The sequence below is a fragment of the Larimichthys crocea genome, chromosome XV (genome assembly GCF_000972845.2).
Source record: "Larimichthys crocea isolate SSNF chromosome XV, L_crocea_2.0, whole genome shotgun sequence".
In the NCBI taxonomy this organism is placed as follows: Eukaryota; Metazoa; Chordata; class Actinopteri; family Sciaenidae; genus Larimichthys; species Larimichthys crocea.
The window spans coordinates 17,375,774-17,385,867 of record NC_040025.1 but is presented as its reverse complement, the minus strand read 5'-3'; the positions used below and the strand labels follow the sequence as shown (position 1 = coordinate 17,385,867).

At 39.6% G+C, this 10,094-nt stretch overlaps 1 protein-coding gene across 1 annotated transcript; it reads left to right on the top strand.

Annotated features, from left to right (window-relative positions):
* Positions 1–742: 742 nt before the first annotated feature.
* Positions 743–7,033, top strand: dclre1b (DNA cross-link repair 1B). The gene is made up of 4 exons (XM_019271016.2): positions 743–1,384; positions 2,734–2,899; positions 3,058–3,240; positions 4,353–7,033. The coding sequence occupies exons 1-4, from the start codon at positions 1,187–1,189 to the stop codon at positions 5,567–5,569; spliced, it is 1,764 nt and encodes a 587-aa protein (XP_019126561.1). The 5' UTR covers positions 743–1,186; the 3' UTR covers positions 5,570–7,033.
* Positions 7,034–10,094: the final 3,061 nt, after the last annotated feature.

The following is a 10,094-nucleotide window of genomic DNA, read 5'->3' as shown; positions in this document are numbered from 1 at the left end:
TTGGCTGTTTTGGTTGACATAACGAAGCATTTGAACATTTAAGGCCATAACTGCTGGTGTTATATATCTGTAGATGTCACACAAAATATTACTTTCTGAATGATCTTGTGAAAGAGAAGAGCAAGAGTGATACGTTTTAAACTTAAATGTTAACAGACTTTGCATTACTCATAATAAGTCATGTTTAAAAGAAACATGATCTTAAGAATTGTATCAACTTCATGCAAGTTTAACGTATTACATACAATTTATTCTTTGTCATGTGACTCCAGATATGAAAGAAAGGCAGAACTGGTTTTTAGATTTGTTCACGCCTGATTGGTTTAGAATCAGAATCGGATCAGAAATACTTTATTAATCCCTGTAGGGAAATTGTTTTTGTTACCGCAGCTCCCAAATGGTAAGTGATAGCAAGAAAACAGTAGTAAGAAAACAAAACCTTAACAATATACCCTATACAATATCCTATTTTACAATATATACACATGTATAAATAACAGTTAAATAGAACCAGTAAAAAACAAGTAGCAGTGAGGTAACAGTGAGATATGATGATAATTTAGTTTTGAAATAAATAACAGTTAGATTGGGTGACATTGCCATTTAAAAAAAAAAAAAGATTATTGTTCATGTTTTCATTCTTTAAATGTTAATATTGGCCCCCGGGCATCTTTACATTGTCTTTAAAATAAGTTTGGACACCGCTGGCCTATGGGACCCACCATGGTACGACCGGGTCCGACCTCCAGGTGGCAGCACAACAACCTGGACAGCAGCCGCTGCATCGCTCCGGGGATGAAGAAGAAGAAGAGAGGCGTTGAGCGTTAAATTGAAAACAGAAATGGCGCGGTCCGTAAACAGCTTTTAGCACGGCCAGCTGCTTGTGGTATCGACGGATAAACAAGAAATGTAAAACGCAGTGTTATGGCGTCGCGAAGTAACAAGCAGCAAGTATTTAGCCGGACAATGCTAAGTACAGCTAGCCGCTCTGTGTTCACCGACGTCGACCATTAGCTAGCTGTCCGTGCAGAGGCATCTCTGTTTTAATCAGCGGAGATACGACAGCATTTCACCTGTGCCATGCAGAAAATATATTTTCTTCAATGTGTCGCCCTGTAACCACTGAATAGCATTTAATTAAACAACAGTTATCAGCCCACCTGCCTGCGCCACATCCAGTGAGACCATGTCCGTCAACGGTAAAGTCATCCCGCACACCCCGCTGGCGGTAGACTTCTGGCATGTACGCAGGTGTCCGGGCACACGGTTGTTTTTCTTGTCCCACATGCACAGCGACCACACGGTGGGTTTGACCTCCACCTGGAGCGACCGGCCCATCTACTGCTCTCCCACCACTGCAACCCTGCTCGGACTCAAACTGCAGGTGAGGGGATATATACTGAGGGACTGATGCAGTAGTAGGTAGTCACATTTGTCTCTGTGTGTTTTTATGTGCATAGGAGCTGTGGAGGTGATACCTGTGCCTTAACTCACTGGAGGCTGACTTTAAACACAATGACTTGTGTTTGCGTCCAGATTCCCTGTTAAAATATTATTATTGTGTGACAACCCAGTCTCTCATAGTGGCTCTACAAAGCCACTATATTTTATCCAGTTAAATCAGCATTGACTGAATTGTCCTTAGGCCAAATAATTGTTTTCGGGTACTCAGAGTGGGTGGTAGTCCTCTTTCTCTTTGTCAACAACTACTAACTAATTAATACAAACTCGCTTTGTGCGGTTATTACTTAATCAAAAATGTATATTGGAAGTTAAAATGATAAGTATTGTTGTGGAGAAATTGCTGAAGTCAAAAATCAATGGTGAGGTCAGGAAGCAAGAAAGTGTTCAGGAGCCTCTGATGTCTTATGTTGTATTATTTACTGGCGCTTGGCTAATTAGAGACACTCTCAAAGTTCATCAGAAGTGCCTGAGTCGGTCTCACCTTCTGCCCAACTCATCCTGGTGTTCAGATTTTAAACCCCAAGATAACACCTCAAATATTATATGCCCAGAAAAAGTCAAAGAGAATGTCTTTATTGTGTTATTGTCAGCATATTCTAGTCTAGAGACAAAGATGTCTGTTTACGCAGATTGGAACGTCAACGGCAAGCTATGTATTATGTCTAGGAAGGCAGCAATAGGTCTCTTCGACCCTGGCCACCACAGATAGACCGGCACCTACTGTTCTCAATCAAAGCCAAACAACTAATACTGCCGAGGACCTCAAGGCCCACACGTGACCTTGTGTAACCTAAGGATAGAAAATTCCATAACAAGTATGACAGGATAAACTAAATGGAAAGTAATACACATTTATGTACTGAAAGGCGTCTCTTCTTTTGAGTATTTCTGCAGTGTGCTGATGGATGACAAAAAAGGTGTTTGACAAACAGGAGCCACCAGGATAGGTTCAGTGTTCTTCGGCATAGTTTCTACAAGTCTAAAATTGCTAATTTGGTGTTTTGATGATGATGGTGGAGAGCTCTGTTGTGTCTGTCCAAAAACTTCCTAAGGTGTTGAGTTGAGACAGTGAATGTGAGGGCTTAACATAGGATCAACGTAATTTTCACATTCATCAAACCATTCAGTGACCCCTCATATGGATGTATCCTTGATATTTCAGAGAAAATTGGGATCATCAGGGTTGAAATGGTTAAGAACAACAGTCCTTGCTGCGTTAATTTTTTTTGTACATTAACTTATCTTCTGATCATTTGTATTTCTGCTCAGGTGAAAGAACAGTGGGTCCATCCATTAGAGCTGGGCGAACCACACCTGCTGCCACTGGATGACATCGGCAAGGAGAGGCTGACGGTTACACTAATTGATGCCAACCACTGTCCAGGGGCTGTCATGTTTCTTTTCGAAGGCTACTTTGGCTCTATACTGTACACTGGTGAGCGTCTGAATGCAAAAGCAAAACACTTTATCTGTTGTTTCTTGTAGGGTTTTTTTCTTTTTGCTTTTCAACATTATATTTGGCATCATATGATCTAAATATATGTGTAGGTACTATAGAATAAACAGTCAACACTGACATGATCTTAATTTCAGGTGACTTCAGATATACTCCCTCTATGCTGCGTGAGCCGTGTTTGAGGACCAACACCACTATAGACATCCTGTACCTGGACAACACCAACTGTGACCCCAACCGCACTCTCCCCTCCAGACAGCGAGCCACTCAACAAATCAAAGAGATCATCCGCAGCCACCCCAATCACAATTTTGTCATAGGTAATATTTTATAGACTTTTCTGAACATGTATTATGTGCTTTAATTTCAGCAGATTTTAAATATATAAGTTCACATCAGCTCTTAACTCTTGTCTGTAACCATACAGCTTGACAGGAAAACTGGACAGTGCTGAGGTATTACATTTTGCGGCTTGTTTTCAAGATGCGTATTTATCCAAAGAGGCTAAAGTTTGTATGAATGTAAGTTTAAAAGTCTCCTGAAAAAGACAAGTTACTCACTGACTGCTGCTTGATAGTGTTACACAAAGGTTCATTGTGCCCAGGTGGTAAACTATCTTTTCTTCCTAATGAAGAAATGATAGTTTACGGGCAAATTGCGGACTTCATAGACTGCCTTGCAATTCAGAAACAAATAAAAAAGATCATTAAAAATAAATAAGAAATAAAAAAAGATCATTAACAGGGAAGTAATGGTTCCTCTGAGCAACATTTTACCAAACTCTTTAGAGTACAAAATAATAACACAATCACTGAAATTGGCAAACTACCTAAAACATTTATGTAAAGTCTCATTTTACCAGCAGTTATCTCCTGAAAACTGTGTGTACACTAATCTGAATCTGGGTCTGTCTCTACCCACCACTGCTGACACTTTTAACAGCTGCCACTTCTTCCAATGTTGCCCTCTGTTCCCACCCTGACAATTTGAATTATGTTACATTGGTAAAGTTATCACAAACTAAACAATTAGAACTCAAAGTGCCAATGAGGTCTTAAAATGTGTGGTACTTTAAAAAAGTCTTAAAAGCAAATAAATTTAACTTCAGGATTCCTTTACCCTGGATAAAGTATTAGCTGTTTACTCACAAAGGTTTTATTGCACCTACAGTAACAAATGTGTGTTTATTTGTGTGCAGAGGAGCGCAGCCCCAACAGAGTAGACGGGCTGCAGCATAATAACAAATTACACCAAAATGTGTAAACTAAAGGAACTGATACTGCTGCAGCTTCTCTGTGGTCTTTAATACCGGATTTAGTTGCCATCTCTAGTAACACTACATGTGCTAAGTGTGTAAAGTGGCAAACACAGCTCTGCACTCAGCAGAGACAGCTGAGATACAGACCGTTATGTTTTTTGTGCGGTCTTGCAGGCTTGTACACACTGGGTAAGGAGTCCCTGCTGTTGGAGCTGGCGATGGAGTTTAAAACCTGGATTGAGGTGAGCTTTGAGAGGATGGAGACCCTCAAAGCCCTGCAACTGCCTGATGTCTTCACCACTGAACCAGGAGCTGGTTGTATCCGTGTTGTCAATCAGTCAGAGATCTGCTCTGCCACTTTACACCAGTGGAACAAAGAACAACCCACTCTGGCCATTTTGCCCACCAGCAGGCCGCTGGTCTCCTTTAACCCCAATGTCTATGTGGTCCCCTACTCTGACCACTCCTCTTACCAAGAGCTGGAGGATTTTGTGTCTGCACTTAAACCTACCTCCCTTATACCCATTGTAGGAAACAATGTACCTGGAAGCCTCTCTGCCTTGGTGCCAAACAGAAAGCGGCATGAAATCCTGGTGCCTGAGTCAGTCCGACACTACATGTTGAGACAGCCTGAGAGCCAGCTCAGCTCTTCAGCGTACACCAGCCTTCGCCGCAGACATTTGCAACCTCTCACTCCCAAAGGGGTGGTATTTGAGTCTCCTGTAAGGCCATCCAGAAATCCCTGGGAAGGAGAGTGCCTGCAGCTGGATGCTTCTGAGGAAGAGATGGACACAGAAAGTAGTGAAAAGGACTCTGACTCTGTCCTTATTGACGTGAGCAAAGACCTCCTCCCTAATAAGCACAAAAGAGGGGCTGGAGACATGTGGAGCCTCAACATCTTCCAAACAGTATCTGAAAATATGGTGATGGCAGAGTCGATGCCAGTGGAGATCCTGACAAACAGCAAAGCCTGTTTAAAGCCTGTCAGGACTGCAAGAATGCTTTTTGAAACGAATGCCAAAACAGTCGACAAGACAGTAAGTGACACTAGTCAGCAAAGCAGACATGGAAGTTCTCAAAACAACCACGCACTGTCAGACAGTGATAGCATGAGTCAGCACAGTGGACATGGCATTGATGAGGAAGACGACAGCATGTCAAATGATAGCAACACGAGTCAGCACAATGGACATGGAAGTGATCAGAACGACAGTGTGACATTGCTGAGCAGCCTCAATGACGATTTCTGGATTTCAACCAGCTCTTTGACCGTGCTGCGGCATGAGTACATAGTGGAGCTTGAAAACCGCATTTTGAAGAATCTCCCCTTTACAGAGGAGGACTTTAAGATGCCATGCTTCCCGCTGCGGAGCTTTGAGGAAGAGTTGTGACCCAATGTTCAAGTTTTTGCCTTGCTATAGAGGCCTTTTTATGTGTTTGTGCATTAAGATACCTTCCTTCTCTATGTTATTGTCCGTTCTTGAACCTCCGTTTTGTTTGGGTGGTCTGGAGATGAGCAGGCTTGTGATCAAAATGTTACGATTTTGTCCCTGATCATTTCTCATTAAAACAACTTTCTGTTTCTCTTGTTGTTACAGAAAAAACTCATCTGTGACTTAACCAGATAGACACGTTTTTTTTAAGCTTTTTTGTGCCTTGAAAACCATTTGTCTTGTCGCTTTTATTTGTGTTTGTATTTTGTTTTTCATCCTTGAACAGTTGAAAGTGAGTGATGATTTTGAAGTTGGAGAAATATCAATGGTAGGATGTTTTTTCTGCAAAAAGTCAAAAGCCAAATTTGATAAAATATAAATTCAGCTTTAGCCTAAAAGCTAAAAGAAAGTAAGAAAAGCAGTCATTTTGTCATTTGACAGATTTGCCTTTTTCAGTTTATTTATCTTAGATCTCCACTGTGTGTGAGTAATGGCCTTCTGTTTCTAATGGTTGCCCTTGACTGGCTTCATTTGTGTCCCTCTACACTGAGAATAGCAGTATTAAAGATGAAGAATAGTTTTGGCATTGTTGTATTTTTAATCATTGGGTTGCTACACTGGTACTTTTTATCATGAAAAAACAACAAACTCGTACTAAATGTGATGTGACATTTTTGTAACTGGGTCTGAGGTTTGTGAAGACATTGTTTAAAATAAAGTATTGTATTTGTGTGTGTTCTTTAGATGTGGCAGTGTTCTTTCTTTGTTAGTCCACTGCTGCAGATAAACTTGTGTAAAACACTCCAAAATACTTTTACCTGATGTTTTGTCAGTAAGTATTCATATTACTAAACAATTTAATTATAGTTGTTAAGGGAAAAATAACATGCATGTGTACTAAATAGGAAAATAACAGCTTAATGTGTGTTTTATAGTTGAGCACCTTCCTTGCCTGCTCCAAAGATTTGCTATTATACTTTCTTTATGTTTTGATTAGAGGTGACATAAACCAGCGGTGTACAGTTTGGCTGCGCTCTTTGGGACTTTATTTCACTCTGACTTTCAGTTCAATTTGTACCTTTTTTGCCTTTTTGTTTAGGAAAGAAATAATTCCATTCAATTGTATTTATACAGTGCCATATAACAAAAGTTATCTCATGACACATACAGAGCAAGTCTAGACCATACTCTTTATAATATTTACAGAGACCCAACAATTCCACCATGAGCAAGCACTTGGTGAACAGTGGCGAGTAAAAACGTCCTTTTAACAGGCAGAAACCTCGGGCAGACCCAAGCTCATTGGTGGACGGTCAGCCACCACGACCAGTTGAGTTAAAGATAACTGTAATACATGTAACACTAATGTTTATGTTCTTTGTGTGTTAACTGTTTCCCCAATAAATTATCCTGTTATTTAAAAATAAATGTTCTGTGGTGTCCTGTTTGATTTGAAATTTCACTTTTTAAGCGTGATAATGAATGGTTAATATAGCACTTCTCTGGTTTACCGATCACTCAAAGCACTTCTGCAACACTTGACAAATTGACTTTTTGACTCGACTGGGGCAGCTAGGAATCCAACCGGCAACCAGTCAGATTACTGGACAACCCACTTTTAGCAGGACCTTCCTTCAAGCTGTTGTCTCCTGGGTATTGCAGGACACCCTCTATGGTGTCCATTAGTTGATGGGGAGAAACAGCTGCTTTTGGTAACCCAGAGGCTTCTTCCTTTTTCCAATGACACTTGGCAGACCGTGCAGCAAATGATAGCCTAGAAATAAACAGTAGGTTGTTGATTACTTTGATTAGATTTCTTGCTTCTCGGCACAGCAAAACATATTGAGAGTTTCTGCCTTTTCTGAGGATCATCCCACCTTTTCATTAATGTGTTCTGCCCTTTTGATCCAGGGTGATTTAAAGGGTAGCATCCTACACCCATGATGCAGAGACAAACATTTGTATGCCCAGTTTTGAGCTTGTCTAAGGCATTGAAGGCATAAGGGTTCACAGCTGTTTCCTGTTGCAATGCTGCAATCCTCCCCTAAGATGGCACTAGTTTGTTAAAAATATCAGCAGGTGCTTTTGCTTTATCTCTGGGTTCTCATTCTATTGTGGTTTTAGGTTTCTGCAGCATGTCTAATTTCTGTGAGGAAGAGGAAAAAAATTGTGTATAACGGCATGCTGAGCAGTAATAACTCAGCTCTCTGTGCCATCAGAGTTTTTTTATATTAACATTAAATTTCAAATTACAATAATAAAAATGTTATATGACAGAAATCACATACGGAAAAAGGCTGACTCAGTCTGAAAATGACCAGAAACCTGCTATGCTCTTAATTAGAAACTCAAACTCAGATCCATTTAAGTCTTTCTACATTTGTACAAAAACTGCACGTTTAAACAAGTACGCTGTAGAGGATTGAGTGCTGCACTGCACTCAAGACTACAGAGAAGGACCAGCTGTCACTCATTTTAGCCATCATAGAAAGGTAGTTTGGTGGTCTTGGAGTAACAACAGCAGAGAACCTCATCCACCATTCACTAATGAACCATGTTCGTTAACCTCTAAAGGTCCACATTCCAATTGTGAAAATTAGAAAGAAAACTCAACAATAAAAGTTATTTGAATACAGTATATTCTCAGCAATCTAGATGCATAAACATTTTTAGTTGCCCCTGATCCTAGCACCTCCGATTGGGCTGCACTTTGTTAACAGTGCCTTATAAAAAGTTGTCTCTGTGTGAAGTTTAGAAACGTCAGAGTCACCATCAGTGGGTTGTCAGATTGACATGAGACATCCAACAGGAGTCTCCTCTTGTGCTCATAAAGGATGAATGACTGACTCCTGCATGGATGTCCCTACATGTGGGAGGACAGTGATCTGGGATTAACATCAGCCACAGGCTCAGAGGCGACTGTATGCATACGAATAATGATGATTACCGCTGGTACAGGAAAGTAAAACACCTGCACTGAAGATGTATTTAAGTATAATAAAATAAATATACTTAAAGTATCAACAATAAAAGTATTGTTAGACTGTAAATGATTTCATTATTTGTACTGTGGAATTCATTAATTAATTTATATATGACTACAATCAATGTTTGTTTTCCTTAATGGATTATTTTCTGTATACATTGATTGTGTTGTTTGTAAATATTCTCGAAATGTAAACCGAGAGCTCTAAGTGCTACCTTTGTCCAACTATGAGTCTAAGACTAAGTCTAAGTCTAAGAAATTTAATAATGTACTGTGTATATCACAGAGGTTCGTTTCAGTGAGTTTGCAGGCTGAAATATTGATTAAATACCAAATATAAAAAATAAGTGAAAAAGGTTCAAAACGAGATCAACTGGTCTTTTTGCAAAAGGAAAGTAATTAAAAGCTATTGCTATGTTTTACAATTTGCTCAGAGCTTAAAAGAAAAGCTTCTTTTTACATCTTTTTTTTAAATATTTTATTAGCAGTATTGCTTAATAATGGATTTATGGATATATTTTTTAATTGTCTGATAATCTTTTTCATAATGTCAGTTTCTGGGCTCTTTAAATTACTTCTGTCTGACCAACAGTCTGAAGTTCATTTAGGATTATATAAATTTGTGATGATTTGCATTTATGAAGCAGCCCATACACCAGACCTTAAGGTTCCCCCACCAGCCAACCCTCAAAGATATGTAAAGTGACATGAAAAGAATTTACTCTTAAAGTACAAACACATTAAAATTGTATTTAAGTACAATACTTGAGTAACTGTACTTACAGTAGTTACACTCCCCAGGGTTCTGTTACAGATGTCCCACCTTCCAGCAGAGGACCAAGCTTTGTTGTATAAGGATTCCAGGTAATCAGACTGAATGGATTGTGTGCTGACGTTGTGGTTTAGATTATAGTTGGTTATAATGTTTCTTGACAGCAGAGGGGGGCGGACTTTTTGCACTCCTGAGAATCTTTGAATTGTAATCAGGACAAGATAATGCCTGAGACTGAATTTGCATCAAGATTCCTGCATATTTTACATAAGTCTGCTTCTTTTGCCTGCAGCCCCAGATGCTATTTTAAGGCAGTGCACTTGTATAGCAAAAACAGAAAACATGTTTTCGACCAAAACAGAATAATAATTTAGGAGGCAAAATGCATTTTCTTTTTTTCTTTTTTTTAGTCTATAACAGAATATGAAGGCCTGGCAGTGAGACCAGGAAATGAAAGGAAATGGAGTGTCACATAGCCCCACAAGCATCACAGCAGGGTATTAGGGCTAAAGTAATGGATTCCTCACACACGCCATTACTTCAAAGTGGAAATCATGAGAACGCTGCTACCTGCAAGGCCAAACCCTTTTACCAGGAGTAAAACTGCTCATAGAACAAGTTTAGTATCGCAATTCACTTAACTCTCAAATTAATTATTCAATTAATGATGATGATTTCATTAGCACAGACTCTGGTTACCTCATTGTTTACCTGATAGATTTTGG